Source organism: Calonectris borealis, chromosome 20 (assembly GCF_964195595.1).
Source record: "Calonectris borealis chromosome 20, bCalBor7.hap1.2, whole genome shotgun sequence".
NCBI classification, from domain to species: domain Eukaryota; kingdom Metazoa; phylum Chordata; class Aves; order Procellariiformes; family Procellariidae; genus Calonectris; species Calonectris borealis.
Window position 1 is genome coordinate 1037042 of NC_134331.1, and position 16867 is coordinate 1053908.

Consider the following 16867-nt stretch of genomic DNA (forward strand, 5'->3'; position numbering starts at 1 on the left):
TTTATTCTAAACTACAGCATGGATGAGGAGGGGTGGGGGAAGTAAACCTAGAGCCTTTGAGGGATCAAGTTGAGTGCTTATTATCAAATGATGTTTGTAGGGGTCCACATGCCGAATAGCGTTTTGCGACTTGGCGGATTAGGTGAAGTAAGCTGGACACAGGCTGCACATCTGATCTACCTCTGACCTATCTCTCTGTTTTAAAGTGGATGTAGGTGAAGTGGAATTTCAACACTTGGAAGATCTTCGCTCAAAAAGACTAAATACAGTTGTGAATGTGGGAAAGAGACCCTCACAGACCTACTACAGCTTGAGCCCAAATCTGAAAGAATTTGCCCAGAAAATGCACTCTTTTAAGGATAGCCTGATCTTCCTGCAGTTCTGGGAGGAAGCAGCACAGAAGGCAGGAGAGGAGTACGAAAGGTACGAAAGTTCAGGAGAGGAGTATGAAAGTTTAGAAGAGGAGGAGGAGGATGACCTTGTTCCCACATTGGACCTTGATAATGCTTTCAGCAGTCTAATCTTCCCTTGTTTTGTGAGCTATGAAAGGTTGTATGATGATCTCAGATCTGGAAGTCTCACACTTTCTGCAGTTGATACAATTTTTCAGGAATTCACAAATCATCCCGAAGATATCAAAACAGAACTAAATACCATATGTGAGCTTAGACCTGGAGAAGTCAGAGATTGGGTTGATCAGCGATTTCAGCAGATCCAGCAATACCATGAAATGCATTTAACGTTTGATGCTGCGAAGATCATTGCCAATGTCAAAGAGAGTTTAAACCTCTCTGGTGACTTCAGTGTCCTGGAAAACTTGTTGGACATAGTAAGTATCCACTTCTTCAGCTCTTTACTGTCAGGGTGTTGGCTAGAAAGCTTGAGTAAATCTGAACTTTCCTGCAAGTCTATCCCAGTCTGTAAGGAGCCGTTCCTTGTCCCAAAATGCTTATTTGAGATAAAAATTAAGCGTTCAAACAAAGTGCTTTTGTGTAATCTTTCTTAAAAGAGAGAAGATGGTATTCCTCTGTTTGGGGTGTGGCTTTGCAGAGGGCTTTTCTTTCCCTGCTGGAGAACGGGTTGTATTTCCCATTTCCAGACTGAACGTTTGTTTGCACCGCTTGCTTTGTAGACAGGAAAGCTTGAATCGTACAAGACACAAAAGCTGGACTCCATCAGCCCTGAGCTTATGCATGCCAAGAGACTGCTGGAGGGGATCACGGTGAACCGTCGTGGGTGTCTGAAGGAGCTGGCCCAGCAGAAGGAGTTTGTCTGCTGGGTCAGAGAAGCACTGAAAGGTGTGTGCTGCTCACCCAGGAATGAGACAGATAGTACTAGAAGGGATGCCAGTTTCTTTGGGGGCAGAAGGAATGCCATGTCCCTGACCCATCTGCTATCTGCTTTATGCTTTCGGAGCTTCTGGTGTTGATAGAGATACAAGCATCTCTTACAGGTTTCGGTGTGGCACGTGCTATGAAATAGTCCCTTTAAACATGCCCATGCCACTGTAGTCTCGTGCAGCGCACAGTAGCTACCCTGCCCGGCAGCTGGGCTTGGTCTGAAGGTTTGTAGTAGCTGCCACTACTCAGTTCAGACTGGTTATTTAGGGGAACAGAGGCCATCCGTTTAACAGGATGGCAGCGGTCTGATGAGTTGTGTGTCTGCCAGCTCAGTTGTTTTACATGCACAGACACACACCCTTTGCCGTCCTTCCATCCTGGCTGTGAATCTGCTGTTCGTGGCAATGCGGAGAAAAGCCAGGACCAAGGATTGCATCACCTAGTAAAGTTGCTGGCGGGATGGGTGGAGGGAAGTTGCACAGGAGATGCTGTTCAAAGGCATTCTTTCTGCATTTTCTGTAAAAGGTGGTGATGTGGAATTGCATTAAAGCTGCCTCATTTGTTGTTCGTTCATGTGTTTATCTCATTTAAGATATAAATGAGCTGAAGGTATTTGTAGACTTGGCCTCCATCTCTGCTGGGGAGAATGACATGGATGTGGACCGTGTGGCGTGTTTCCATGACACTGTGCATGGCTACTCTTCCCTGCTCTACGAGCTTAGGCAAGAGTCAGGGTTTGAGGACTTCATGCGCTGCTTGAAGAAGCTGTGGCGAGCCCTGGACAGTGATGGGAATCTTCCCAAGAAACTGGTGAGTTCTGCTGGAGCAGGTCCTCTCTGCATCCTCTTGTGTTTCTGCCTTCCGAGAGTGGCTGGGTGATTGACTGCACAGGGCAAATCGCACTTGTGTGGGAACATCACAGCAGCTCTTATTATTGGAAAAAAAAAAAGTCTTATGTTTCCGTGGCACAAAAATTCACTGCAGCAAGTGTAACTGGTAGAGCACGGATTTCTCCAGAGCACTGCTGAGGCTTTCATGGTGACATGGTGTAGCTTTGCTCTTGCAAGAGTTTGAATGATGATGCAGAAGAGGGAAGGCAGATGGCTGGGAACTCTCTTATTCTGTGCAGCAGGGCATGTTTCTACAGCAAGAGGCATTGAAGCACTGTGGGCTCTGTTTGTTCAGCCTCCCATGGTGTTGGTAAAGAACAGCTGTGCAGAAAGATCAGGCTGTGGCCAGTAGTCATTCCTTTCTTCCTTCCCCGTCGTGAAACTCTTATGGCAGCCCAAGCTGTTTGTCCTGGACACAGATGTAATCCTGGAAAGAAGTGCCAAGTCAGAGCGATTAGGGCAGTGCCATGTCTTTTCTTCTCACAGCGTGCTTCAGCTCAACACTTAGAGTGGTTGAAAACAGTGAAGGAGAGCCACGGGTCTGTGGAGCTGTCATCGCTGTCGCTGGCAGCTGCCATCAACAGCAGAGGAATATACGTTCTCGGAGCACCAGCTGATGGGCAAAAGGTGAGGCTGCTTGGCTTTCCCTCCCCTCCTGCAGATAACACTGCTGTCATGTCGGTGACTGTCAGAAATGTGCTGTAGCTTTTCTCCCACTTTGCACAGTTCCTTTTTGGGGGCTGCTGCCTCCTAAGTGCTCTCCTTGCTGGGTGTAGTGCTGCCTCAGGAGTGGAACCTCAGTGCACATCAGCACTAATGACTTGTTCTCTGGCAGGTTTCTTTGGACAATGTCCTGCGCTTCACCCTCCCAGGGAGCTCTGGGGATAATGAAACATTATGGAAATACTCTCTGGCAGAGCTCCGAGAACTGCAGAACAAACTGATGCTCATGTCAGCAAAGGGAGAGCAAGGCTTGGAGGTGGAGAAGTTTTCTGAGGTCAGATTTCAAACCCAATGGGTTACTGATGTTGAGGCTGGGGTTGGATTTTGCCTTGAATATCAGCTTTTAAGACTGTGGTTCACAGCTAAGTTGCTGGGGATGAATAGTAGCAGGCAGATAGGTGTTCCTACCTCTTTGGTTCCCTGTTAAGGTGGAACTAAGCTGGAGACTGGACAGTGGACTGGTACCCTCGTCCTCTGGTCCACTGGGGATGGCTCCTGGCTGGGAGGGTTGCTGTGCTTTTGTAGCAAGCAGGGGATTCCTTACTGGCTTCCTGGGGATACTGCTGTTAAAAAGCCAGAGAGAGTCTTTTGTTACTGTACAAGGCCTGACACACCTGGCTTGGGACCAAAGCCTTTATTTTGATTGAAAGTCTTTCCTGTGGTTTCATGACTGGGACTTGTTTTGGTAAATCAGCTTAGTTTTTTTCTCTCTCCTCTATCCTCACACAGGTCTTTTCCAATGTCCAAAGACTTGCACAGGCCTTCATAGACCTTTATTCAGCTGGGAACATGCTCTTCCGCTCCTGTCTTGCTCACGTGTATTGTTCACCCAAAAGAGAATCCTGTGTTTGTATAGACTTCTTTTTGGGACCTATCCCAGTGCTAGAAGGGCAAGGAGATATGGCAGCTGTGCTCCCAGACCTCTGCAAGACAATGGAGAGTTTCCTGGAGAGTTGGAAAAGCTTCATGTATGAAAAACGATGCCAGCATTTCTACCTGAACTACTACACTGCTGAGCAGCTGGTCTATTTGTGCACAGAACTGGGGAAAGGGACGCTCAGCCAGGGTGCCCTGATGATGCTTTCATTCCTAAAACACAACTGCACCAAGCAGGATGTCCTTGCAGCCTCCAGGAGTGAGGTGTCTCCCAGCTCAAGGAAGGCTATTTTGGACTTCCAAGTGATGCTGGATGAGGAGAAGGACCTGACTGCACGGCTGGAGTGCATCTGGGAGCGCTACATGCGCAACATGGGCTTCTTCCTTCCGAACTGCCTGGATATTGATACGCTTGGTGAGTGGCTGAAGAATCTGGCCAGCCAGGAGAGAGAGCGTGTCACACGAGACTTTCCCCAGGATCTTCTGTATGTTGGTCAGCCCAACCTCATCACATGCCCTCGCTCTGAGGTGCTCACATCCGCTCTGGCTATTTACATGAACAGCCCCGACCAGCCCCTTCCCACTTTTGACGAAGTTCTCCTGTGCACTCCTCAGACCACTGCTGAGCAAGTGGGGCTCTTCCTCAGGAGGTGCCTCATTCCCTGCAGCGGAGGAGAGAAAATTTACACCATGCTGTACGCAGATGAGCTGAGTTACGATGTCAGCTGCAGAGCAGAGGAGCTATTCCAATACCTGCAGCACTACAACAACACCTATCGCCTCGTCATTCTGTGCAACTGCGAGAGGGAGCACAGCTACATCCCTTCTGTCTTCAGCCGGTACAAAGTGCACATGATACCCCAGAGGCCACTAGCTGAAATCCAGCGATACCTTCAGCACCACTACAGAGTCGCTCAGCCTTCAAGCTCAGCTGCTTCGGTGTTCAAGGACAATATGTGTGTGGGGATTGTGTCCTCCAAAAGAGCTGGCGTGGGTAAGATTTCACATGCAAAGCGGGGTCTGCTGAGTGCTAAAAACCGGAGTGGGGTTCACCTTGCCAGGTTTTCTGCCCAAGTCATAAGCATTTAGTCAGAAAGAATGATTCACACTGTAGTCTGTGGAGCGGGGTGAAAGCTGTAAGGACAGCTCATCTTGTCCCAAGATAGGCATCTCTACAGATGGTTCATCTTGCTAATCTGTCACCTGTCTCTACTGACTTAATCATTAACATAAACTAGATAGCTAATGCTGGATAAGATGAATCTGACCTCCTGAGGTTAAAATATGCCTGCAGGAAAATATGTGAGATGGGACAAGGGTTGTAAAGCCTGCCTGTTTTTCTTGCATAGGGAATGATTGTTGGCTGTCTCTTAATGCAAAAAGCTAGAGGGCATTAAGTGAAACTACTTGGCAGGCTGAAAAGCAAACAGAAGGAGGTGGTTCTTCAAACAGCGCTTAGTTAAATTGTGGAACCCAAAGCTTTACACAGGCTTAAAAAGTGATTAGATACAGTCATGAGAGAAACATCCATCAAGGGCGATTAACAGAAAGATGCTATCTCTGACATCGGAGTTCCTGAGCTGCAAATCACTGAAAAAATACCGGGAAAGAGCTGCTGTGTGTCAGCTCTGTTCTTACCCTGTTCCTTAGCTGTTGTCCCCTGTTAGAGATTGGTAGTCCAGTGCGTGCTTCGGCTGTCCAGCTGCGCGTGTTTCTTGTGTAAACTTCGAGCTGAAGTACTTCTAGTGCATGCATACAGGAGCACCATCAGACCTTGCTTTTTCCTTACAGCAGCCATTCTTGGGCTTTGATAGAGTACCACCCCGATCAAAAAGGTTGGGCTCTAAAGGGAAAGTGTGCTATATTTTTTTCCAGAGATTAGAGAGAAAATCCAAAACAGTTTTGGTAACAAATGGCATCCTTTGTCAAACTTCAGAAACCCAAGGCAGCTCTTGGGTGTTATCTGTGAATGGCTGCTGCCTCAGCTTTGGGCTGGAAAGCTATATAAACCCACCCTTTTTGTGGTGTTACAAACCTTTCATACTGCTGAGGGTGAGTTTGGAGCTTCCAAAAGGTTGGAAGAGAGAGCTTTACCCAGACACCCATAACTGGGAAGTATTTGTGGAATGAACCTGCCACAGCCAGCTCCTGCGCTACATACAGCATAAAGGGTGTGATGGGATGTAACCAGTGGATGTGGAACGGTCTTTCTGTTCCCCATGTTAATCTGGGGAACAGCAGATGCAGACTACAGCCAACTGCAAACAACAAACCCAAGTCATTGTTATTGCCCAAAATTGGGCAAAAATTAGTTTCTACAGGATAACATAGGAAACTTGAGGGTGCTTTTATCTCTGACAGCAACCATTTTTTTTTCTCCCATGTTTTGACTTTAGAAACAACTACGTAATAGAATAGATTCAAGTCCTAATAAAAAGTAAAGCCTTTCTCAGGTAGTCTAAGCAAAACAAGCCATGTGGATATTGACAGCCTTCAGTAGCCAGCAACAGCAATGGCTTTGATTCCAGGCTGCAGCTGCTCTAACCAGATTTAGGCTTTCTTCTTCTGGAATGCCTTTTAGGAAGGTTCAGAGATCTCAGAGGATAGGGTACTTAAGCATTTGACTTCCTGCTTTCTATTATGACCTTAATATGATGTATTCAATATTGATGGTGTTAATTCTTTTGGTGTTTTTTATTATAACAGGGAAATCTCTGTATGTGAAGAGGCTACATGAGAGACTGCAAGCAGAGCAGCCTGACTATACAAAACTTCTGAAAACCATCAGACTAATTGAACCAGAAGTGGATGAAGATAAAGTGCTAAAATCTCTTCTGCATTTTCTGAAGAGAAAACACCAGGCAAAGCCCATGATATTCCATTTTGATATCACCTCTTCAGTAAGTACATCGCTCACACAGGTGCCTTGTCCTAGAAGTTCTGTGTGGATCCTTGCAGAAGTTGTTTCTTTAGAGTTTTTGTTTCTCAGTAAGCCATTTCACTAGGACGTGTTTTCTAGTTGTTGTGTAAGTAAGTAACATAAAGAAGTCTTTACCATCAAGGTGGTTGAACTCTGGAACAGGTTGCCCAGAGAAGCTGTAGAGTCTCCAACCTTGCAGATATTGAAAACCTGACTGGACATGGTCTTGGGCAACCTGCTGTAGCTGAGCCTGCTTTGAGCAGGGGGGTTGGACAAGGTGTTCTCCAGAGATCCTTTCCACCCTCAACTGTACTATGATTCTGTGAAGTTATGATGAATAAATAAAGAGGCAATGCATTTGTGTCTTTTCTTGTGATAGGTACGAAGTGGAATTCCAGAGTTTCTATTCAAGCTGTTGGTTTTGCAGTATCTGACAGATAATAATGGAAATATGTGGCTACGACAGAAGTGCCATTTGTATATCATTGAAATCCTTGAGGTATCACCAGTGCCAAAGAAAGCAGCAAGACATGTATGTACACATCAATACTTGATTTCTTTGAATTTTTCAGTCATTTTGCACATATGTTTTTATATAGCTGCATATGAGTTGTAGAGACTATAACTGTAAACATAGCATAGAAATTCCCGGTTTGTATCAGGGTGTACTGTGCATCTCCATTACAAAGTGGTGTCCCTGGTGTTGTAGAAAGGGATATTAAAACCAGACAGTAAATAATACATGTTGTGGTTTTCTTGGGTTGGTAATTTCTGAAGGCCTGTTTGTCCAAGTCTCACTGGCCCCAATAACATTTATAGGAGACATAAAAATGCAAAATCTAATCTTCTTCATGTTACTTTGCATGTTTGAAAGTACTAGAATATTTATATGCAGCTATAAGAACAGAGCGTAGAGGTGACAGCGATAAATAACAACAGTTTCTTGGGTTTCGTTTTCTTTTTCTTTGAGGTAGCACTGAGAAGAGGCTGGAGGTAACAAAGGAGTAATGTTACAGGAAGGAGACTGTAGGAGGAAATAGGATTAATTGTTGCGATGACCTTTAAGTGGAAAAAGGGATGCACAGGGAGAAAGCGTCACGGTTGTATAGGCTAGCTGCTGTTACTCAGTTAGGTCTGTGATTTTAGGCAAGAATATTTAAGAACAGATTAAATAAACTGAAGAAGATTAGGGCTACAGCTTTGTGATGACATATTTTCTTTTCCTTTACTCCAGATGTCAGCGAGCCAGAAGTATAATTTCTTGGATGTGTTCCCTAAAGTAACATGCAAGTCTCCCAAGGAAGTATTAGAAATGGAGACACTTGGGAAGCAATCTGGGGATGCTTCAGACCCAGGAATGGATGAGGAGGAATTTTGCAGTGAGGCTTTCCAGAGACCTTTCCAGTATCTGAAAAGATTTGAGCAGGGGTACAATCTGGACACATTCTGTTACGAAGCGCACTCTGTGGAAGGGAACCCGGCAGAATGCCTGCAGCAGTTACTCCTGCACTGCGGGATCACAGATCCCTCCTGGTCAGAACTCCGAAACTTCACGTGGTTTCTCAATGTTCAGTTGAGAGACTGTGAAGCTTCTGTCTTTTGCAACCCTGACTTTGTCCAGGACACTTTGCAAGGTTTCAAAAACTTTGTCGTTACCTTCATGATTTTAATGGCAAGGGATTTTGCAACACCCTCCCTAAACATTTCTGATCAAAGTTCCGGAAGGCGGTTCTCCAACCTGGAGAACGTTGCAGAAGAAGATCTTCTTCCTTTCCGCATTCGGAAAAGGTGGGAGTCTGAGCCTCATCCATATTTGTTTTTCAATGAAGATCGTGTGTCCATGACATTCATTGGCTTCCACTTTCAGCCTCGTGGCTGTGGCAGTGTTGATGCTATTAATCCTTTGAATAGCAACATTATCAAGAAAAATGTCATGACTTCACAGTTGTACAATGGCTTGTTACTCCAAAGAGTTCCCTTCAATGTTCCATTTGATCAGTTGCCTCGTCATGAGAAGCTAGAGAAGCTTTGCATGGTTTTGGGAATCCCCTGGGTAACAGACCCGGATGAGACATATGAGCTCACAACAGACAACGTGCTAAAAATCTTGGCTATTGAGATGCGATTCAGATGCAACATCCCAGTTGTCATCATGGGAGAAACAGGCTGTGGGAAAACCAGACTCATAAAGTTTCTGTGCAAGTTACGCAGAAGCTGTGTAGAGGTAGAGAACATGAAGCTTGTAAAAGTTCATGGAGGTACTACTGCAGAGATGATTTATGCCAGGATCAAAGAAGCAGAAGCCCTTGCTAAAACCAATAAGGAGCAGCACGGGTTGGACACGGTCCTGTTTTTCGATGAAGCCAACACAACAGAGGCTGTAAGCAGCATCAAGGAAGTTCTGTGTGATCACACAGTGCAGGGGAAGCCTTTGGTCTCTTGCTCTGGCTTGCAGATCATAGCAGCCTGCAACCCTTATCGTAAGCACACACCAAAGATGATTCAACGCTTGGAATTAGCTGGGTTGGGCTACCGTGTCAAAGCAGATGAGACGAAGGATAAGCTTGGATCAATTCCACTGAGACAGCTTGTGTACCGGGTCCATGCGCTCCCACCCAGCATGATCCCATTAGTGTGGGATTTTGGGCAGCTGAACAACTTAACTGAAAAAATGTACATACAGCAGATTGTACAGAGAGTTACTGAACACATCCCAATGAGGCAGTCTGAGGCAGAGGTAATTACAGATGTGCTTTTTGCTTCCCAGCAGTACATGAGGCAGAGGGACGATGAATGCAGCTTTGTCAGCCTGCGGGATGTGGAACGCTGCATGGAAGTTTTCAAGTGGTTTCACAAGCACAGTGAACTACTGCTGAGAGAACTGGAGAAGTACCTTGCCGAGAAGAGAGCTCCAAAGAGCACTGTTGAGAGAAACAACATTATCTGGTCCTTAGTGCTGGCAGTCGGGGTCTGCTATCACGCATCCTTGGAAAAGAAGGAGGCATATAGGAGTGCTATCAGCCAGGTCCTTCCAAAACCTTATGATACCCAGAAAAAGATTTTGGAAGAAATCTCCCTGATGCAGGACTTATTCCTGAGTGGTGTGCACCTCCGAGATACCATAGCAAGAAACTTGGCCTTGAAGGAAAATGTCTTTATGATGGTCATCTGCATTGAGTTGAAAATCCCTCTTTTTCTTGTTGGGAAGCCTGGGAGCTCCAAATCCCTTGCAAAAACCATTGTGGCTGATGCTATGCAGGGCCAAGCAGCTCATTCAGATTTGTTCAAGGACCTGAAGCAGATCCATCTAGTGTCTTTTCAGTGCAGTCCTCTCTCCACTCCAGAAGGAATCATAGGCACTTTCAAGCACTGTGCTCGATTCCAGGAAGGGAAGAACTTGGAGGAGTATGTCTCAGTGGTGGTTTTGGATGAGATTGGGCTGGCAGAAGACTCTCCCAAAATGCCCTTGAAGACTTTGCATCCACTTTTGGAAGATGGCTGCATAGATGATGTCCCTCTTCCTCACAAAAAGGTTGGCTTCATCGGGATTTCCAACTGGGCTTTGGATCCTGCTAAAATGAATCGAGGCATCTTTGTCTCACGTGGTGACCCCAGCAAAGAAGAGCTCATAGAAAGTGCGAAGGGGATTTGTTGCTCAGCACGAGGTGCTTTGCAGAAGGTCGAACAGTATTTTTGTCACTTTGCAGATGCATATGAAAATATTTGCAAGGCCCAAGACAGGGAATTCTTTGGTCTGCGTGACTACTACAGCCTCATAAAGATGTTTTTTGCCTTAGCTAAGAGCTCCAAAAGTGAGCCGACACCTCAGGACATAGCTGAAGTTGTTCTTCGTAACTTTGGTGGCAAAGATGATGTCAATGCCTTGGAAATATTCACTTCACAGTTACCAGAAAAAGGAGAAATACGTGCTCGTGATATCAGTAGAATTGAGCTGGTACGACAAAACATTTACAGCAGTGGTCAGGATGGTGATTGCAGGTACCTGCTTGTGTTGACTGAGAATTATGCAGCACTGCAAATCCTCCAGCAAGCTTTTTTTACTGCCCGGCAACAGCCAGAAATTATCTTTGGCTCCAGTTTCCCTAAGGACCAAGAGTATACCCAGATATGCAGGAACATCAACCGCGTGAAGGTCTGCATGGAAACTGGCCAAATGGTTGTGCTCCTCAACTTGCAGAACCTTTATGAAAGCCTCTACGATGCCCTCAATCAATACTACGTGTACCTTGCTGGCCAGAAGTATGTTGATTTGGGGCTGGGCACCCACCGAGTGAAGTGCCGAGTGCACCCGAAGTTCCGTTTGATAGTCATCGAGGAGAAAGACGTGGTATATAAGCACTTTCCCATCCCGCTGATCAACAGGCTGGAAAAGCACTACCTGGATATCAGTACTGTCCTGGACAAGGGGCAAAGAGAAACTGTGAAAGAGCTGAAGAAGTGGGTGCATGAGTTCACTGCAGCCAATACAGAAGAGCACTTCATAAGCAAGCAGAAGTACAGCCCTTCTGATGTGTTTGTGGGCTACCACTCCAATACCTGTGCCTCAGTGGTCCTGCAGACAACAGACAGGCTGAAACCAGTGTGTCCTCCTAGTGAACTCATGTCCTGCGTGAAGAAAGAAGCCCAGCTGGCACTGCTGAACTGTGCCACCCCAGACTCTGTGATCCGCCTCTGCAACTCGGTGGGTTTGTTCATGGCAGATTCTCTGGCCAACACATACTTCAAGCAGCAGCAGCACACGTCTTTTGCAGACTTCCTCCGAGCTCACGTCCACGCTGGGTCTGGGTACCAAACGGTCTTTACAGAGGTGAGTATCTTGCAGCACCCTCTCAAAACCCTCCCAGCCTGCACTGAGGTTTTTGGTTTATACTGCTAGGGCTGCACTATGGCTGCACCCGAGTGAACTTGATAACAGCCTTGCCGCTTAGTGCCCGGGTGTGCAGAGGTGGCTGTGTCAGCGGGTGTGTTGCTGCATCCTGAAGAATCTAATACCTCTGCTGGGTGTGAGGCAGTATTTGATGCTCCCTGGCAAGCGGGGGTTTTAAGTGAGTTTGGGCAGCTGATGCATCTCTTTGAAAGTAGTTCTGTCTCCATGAACACAGCCAGCGAAACAGGCTACTGCCTGCAGAAAAAGTCGTCAGCAGCCTTTGAACCCTCATTTCTTTGTGTCTGCCTCTGGTCTTAAAGATACAAAAGATTTTAACCCAGCTAAGCCACAAACAGCCAGAGATCTCATGGGCTGTTAATGGGATAGCTCTGCTTGACTTTTGCCTAGTACTAAAACTAAAGGGCTTCAGCTGAGACTTTCTCCCTCTCCTGCCTCTCGTGGAAACAACGCGCGTTCTTTTGGGGCTGTAGTTGCTGCTCCCTGCGAGCGCTGCAGGGAGGGCAGCCCCGCCGGGGAGGCACGCTACAGGGCTTCACGAGAAGTTTGTCAGAGCCTTGGCAGCGCCTCCTCAGCTGCCCCAGTGCCCCATCTGGCAGCACCAAGAGTCATTGTGTCCAGCTACCCAGTGGTGGCCCTGGGGCAGTGTAACAGCCCGTGTTGACCTGGGCCTGCTGGCAGGGCAAATAAATGGGGTTTTTTGGGGTGCAGTGCAGCTCTGCAGCAAGTTAGCAGCATCTGGGAGTATAATGGGTAAGTCTCTACTTCCTTCCTACTGCATTCCTGAGCAAACCTACATCTCGCACTCCCAGGTCACCACCTTCTCGAGGCTTCTCACCAGCGCTGACGCCGCTTGTCTGGAGAGAGAAGTGCGGGGTAAAGCACAAAGGCCTCAAATCCTGTTCCTGCAGCAGTTTGACACGGAGTACTCATTCCTGAAGGCCATCCGGTGAGTCTGGTTTTGCATTATCCTGCTCTGAATAGGCTGTCGTCTGGGTGGAGGATGCGGGGGCAGAACGCTTGGAGTAACGCACAGGGAAAAGGGAGGCAAGAGGCCATGCTGTACTAAACAGTGGACTGGCTCAGGGCAAACTGTATTAGCTCCATCATACTGAGATGGGTTTTTGAAGTTATGCCACCCATAGGGTGGGTGTTTTAATCTCTCCTCCTGCCTGCAGCAGCCAAAGCTAACGTGGAGTGACTACTTCTACAGTCCTTAATGTTTTGTTTTTACACTTAGTGACTTCTTTTAAACCCCCTTTCACTCTTCAGAGATTTCCTTGATGCCACATCAGGAAATAAAGTCCTTATTATTCAGACAGACTTTGGAGAAGGCTCTCAAAATGCCCAGCTCATCGCCTCAGCCAAGTAAGTCCAGTGTGAAGTGGTTCCCAGCTAGCTGTTCTGCTTGGTGACTCCTCACCCCCGTTTGATTGTCAGTGCTGTTTTGGGGATTTCAGAGTCAGGAATGTGCAATCCTTTGTTTATTCTGCAGTGGAATGAATCTAGAAGCACTAATTGTATTTCAAATAATAATTCATAACCCAAGTCAAAATAGACTAAGCTGAGTCAAGTTACCAGATAATCAATCCCCTTTGAAGTGTGAGTTCTTGCCATTGGCTGCAGAAGTCCTGAAGGGCTGAGGATCAGGGTTATCATTCGAGGCATAGCTAGAGGTGGTGGGCTCGGCACAGCTGGCTGGGAGCGAGTCACTTAGGTCTGTACGGGGGAAGAAATGTGCCCTCTGACAGAGGAGAGACTTGTGGCCATGGACTTGAGTCTGCCTTTGAGCTGTCAACAGCATTTCCTCTCTGTTGTAGATACACTGTTGTTAACGAAATCAACAAGGTGGGCCTGGGAGAAGTCTCTGTCTTTGTTTACTTTATTATGAAGCTTTCCCGGGTGGAAGGAGGAACGTCCTACGTGGGATTCCATGGAGGTGGGTCTGGCCATCTGTCGCTCCTCACTCTTCAACTGGCTTCAGGCAAACATACCAGAGCAACATTCCTCTTGTTCACCTTCCTTTTTACTGCTTAAAATCTGGAATCAGTGTGTCCTGTGGGTTGTGAGAGCTGCTTCCCTTACCCGCAGGGACTGCCCTGGGGGGTCAGTACCTTGCAGTCCCCGTCTCCTTTGTGCGAGCACCTTGCCTCGCCCACCGACAGAGGAGTCCTCTTTCTAGTCAGCTGGAGAGCAGCAAGCAAACAGGACGCTAACTGCATCAGGAGGCTCCTGAGTACGTGCTTAGTGTTCTGCTTTCAGCAGCAAACAACAGTTCCTGCTGTGTGTGGTGGGCTCAGAGCCCCGGTAGTGTGCACGCCCCGTCAGTCAGGGTGGTGTGCGTTACCATGTTCAAAGTGAATTGCTGCTTTCCCTTGCTACATCAAGAAGTGAGAGCAAGCGAACTCTGAATGTGAACTGCTAGCCCACAGATACTGGGAGATAATTCTTGGGAAGCTCCGCTAGAAGGGCGTGCTGCAGACATGAAATGACTTTTTTTTTGTCCTCTGTCTTTAGGACTGTGGCAGTCGGTACATATAGACGATCTCCGCAGATCCAAGGACATGATCTCCGATATGACTGCCCTGCAGAACCTCACCATCAGCCAGGTGTTCTGTGAGGATTCAGGTAAAACCAAAGGTGAGCAGCATGCTGGCTGTGCCAGCCAGTGGTTCTTGATATGCCAGCGGGGAAAAGGGGAGATGTGGTCCCAGACTTGGTGCTAGTGGAACTTATGCCTGGTACAACATACCTAATGATTTTCCCTGTCCAGCATCTGTTTTTTGTGGGGGTCACCACATGGCTACCAACATGTATTTGTATTTAGTTCGTTACTGCAACTTTGGGTCATCAAGTAAGTTAATTTGGTAGTTTTCCCTTTTTCTTTTGACAAAAATGTGGGATTGCTCAGCACCCTGAGTGCTCTGTCTCAGCATGGGAGGCAGCAGATGCTGCATGGCAGAGACCACTGACAAGGAGTCACTCCAGAGAATATCTCACTTGCATGAATTATAGATCTGTTCACCTGAACCTGTAGGAAGGTTAGAAAAGATTCTTCCTTTCCCCTCAGTTTTTTCTTAAGCTTTTTCCTTTCACCGTACTGCCTTACAGGATTCTCTTAGAGCTTAGTGCATTAGCTCTGAGTGTCGTATTTCTTCCAGTTCTTGCTGCATGAAGCTTGACAGCCCTAGCAGCTGTAGCTGTGTTTAGAGAGGTGGATCTCAGCTACTCATGCAGGTGGTAATGGATCTCTGACAGATGTTCTGCTGCTCTGGGATGCAGTTGCTAAATAAACTCTTATCTGACTGATGCAGAAGTGTACTGCTTCTTTCTAACGAAAATTCCACACCTTAGTTGTAGCTCTGTCTGTGAATGGAGAAGAACAGGAGGAAAACAAGGTGGAGGTTGAAACACCAGTGCCAGAAGCAGAGCACTATGAGGTCAGTTCAGAATACATTTGTTTGCTTCTCAGCTGTCAAGATGGCTCTCTGCTCTTTGTCATCCGTAGGTGCAACACACCTTTTGCATCCCCATTCACTTGAAATCCATCAGGAATATTATTTGCATCATGAATGTTAAGGATCAGACACAAATTCCTCCCCCCCCCCTGCAGCCCAATCAAAATCAGCATCACTAAAGTAGTAAACCATTCTAAGGACCCTCTAATTCCTTAATCATTTCATACTCCTAATTTTTAAAAATCAGTTTGAAAAGCATCTGTTGTCTTTCTACACCCTGAAGCTGAGAACTGTGATTCTGAGCCTGCCACTCCAGTTGTTTGTGCTTTCTGACCGAGGCGTGCATTTGGAGCCGTGCTGGAGTTGGCTGTGGACTTTGCTGTGCTGCAGCCGTGTTAAGACTGGCTCGTGTTCCCCTGACAGCATAAGCTGGAGGATGCCCAGTACGAGGGTGACTGCATGTGGCTTTTGCCCCCCTAGTGCCTAAGCAGCTCCCAGGGAGGGCATATTTTCTCTAGTCACGTTTATCATTTCCACTTTTTTCCCTGAACGACTGAATTTTTCCCCCTATAGGAGTCTTACCTTAATACAAATGCTGTGTTGCATGCCAGTTTGAGAGGGCGACAGAAGTTGCATCATGTACTTGATAGCAAAAGAAGAACTTAGATTTGCAGCCGGAGATGAGAGGAAAACTGGGAGATGGGATGCCAAGGGGACAGGCCCTTTCTAGAGAGCACTATAATCGTTTTAAGAGGGAGGTGTTGGGGCAAGGGTGTAAAACTGAAAAGTAATGAACTTGTTTTCACACTGTTCCTGGGAAGGGTGAAATCCTGGACACCACTGTACTCCTGAGGACCTGTGTACAAAGTGCTGTGGGGATGCTACGGGACCAAAATGAAGATCTTAGTCGAAGCAGAAAGCGAATTAAGATTCTCCTTGGCCTTCTGTCCAAAGAGGATGACTTGAAAGGTATGTGCTCCCTGCCTGCAGCAGGTAGTGTCCTGAGCAGCTAGGGGACCACCAAAACATGTAAGTTAATTCACTGGGGACCCAAAGGTCCGTGGCCCTTGCTGTAGGGTAGACAAGGTGGAACTCCCAGGCAATCTCCCAAGAGTGTGTGTGTCTGTGCTCCAGCCTGTCGCTCCTTTGATGGCTGTAGGGCTTTTCCTGGAGTTCAGGTCGTAGCTTTTTCTCTGGCTGTGCTAGCTCTGGTGGCTGTTTTTTTTTCCCCCATGGCCAATTATTGAAACAATTGTAAAATGCTGTGCTTGGTGTGATATTTGGGTTTGGATCCAATGCCAATAGAAGAGCAAATGCAAGTTCCTGTTCTTTTCTAGCCTCTTTCCTGAAGATAACAAAGGCTCGTCTCTCCAACCTTTTGAAGAAGCAAGAAGAAAATTCCCTTAACCCCAAAAACTGGGTGCTTCGGGAGGCTTCCAACCTCAGTGCTCTCCAGGAGGCAGGCACCTTCAGGTGAGGACAGCAGGAATATCTTGTAACCTGCAGGCTTCCGAGAAGAGTTTGCAAATGGCAACTGTGCAGCAGAGACAGCAGTTTTGTGTAATCTGAATATTTGCAGTGTCAGTCTCCAGCCTGTGCTGGAAACTCTCTGAAGGCAGTTTTGTCCTCTCCCGGCTCCTGAGGGAGGGTGATTTACAGTTGAATGGGCTGTACTGTGACAGGAATGCACGAATGCTCAAGTGCTTTGAGTGGAACAGTGGGATTACAGGCAAGCCATGAGTGAGAGAAGTGTA

General features: G+C 47.0%; 1 protein-coding gene across 6 annotated transcripts in view; it reads left to right on the forward strand.

Moving 5' to 3' along the window:
* Positions 1-16867, forward strand: part of RNF213 (ring finger protein 213) — a 56551-nt gene that overhangs the window by 18880 nt on the left and 20804 nt on the right. For 4 of the 6 annotated variants that reach the window (XM_075169319.1, XM_075169322.1, XM_075169321.1 and 1 more), the window contains exons 20-35: positions 207-829; positions 1133-1298; positions 1933-2150; positions 2717-2857; positions 3066-3227; positions 3683-4823; positions 6536-6729; positions 7129-7281; positions 7984-11577; positions 12468-12604; positions 12928-13023; positions 13476-13594; positions 14173-14295; positions 15010-15095; positions 15935-16082; positions 16451-16586. In XM_075169319.1, coding sequence (XP_075025420.1) covers positions 207-829; positions 1133-1298; positions 1933-2150; positions 2717-2857; positions 3066-3227; positions 3683-4823; positions 6536-6729; positions 7129-7281; positions 7984-11577; positions 12468-12604; positions 12928-13023; positions 13476-13594; positions 14173-14295; positions 15010-15095; positions 15935-16082; positions 16451-16586 — 7237 coding nt within the window. The remainder of the gene's footprint in view (positions 1-206; positions 830-1132; positions 1299-1932; positions 2151-2716; positions 2858-3065; positions 3228-3682; positions 4824-6535; positions 6730-7128; positions 7282-7983; positions 11578-12467; positions 12605-12927; positions 13024-13475; positions 13595-14172; positions 14296-15009; positions 15096-15934; positions 16083-16450; positions 16587-16867) is intronic. The other 2 variants (XM_075169325.1, XM_075169323.1) reach the window with 2 other exon arrangements.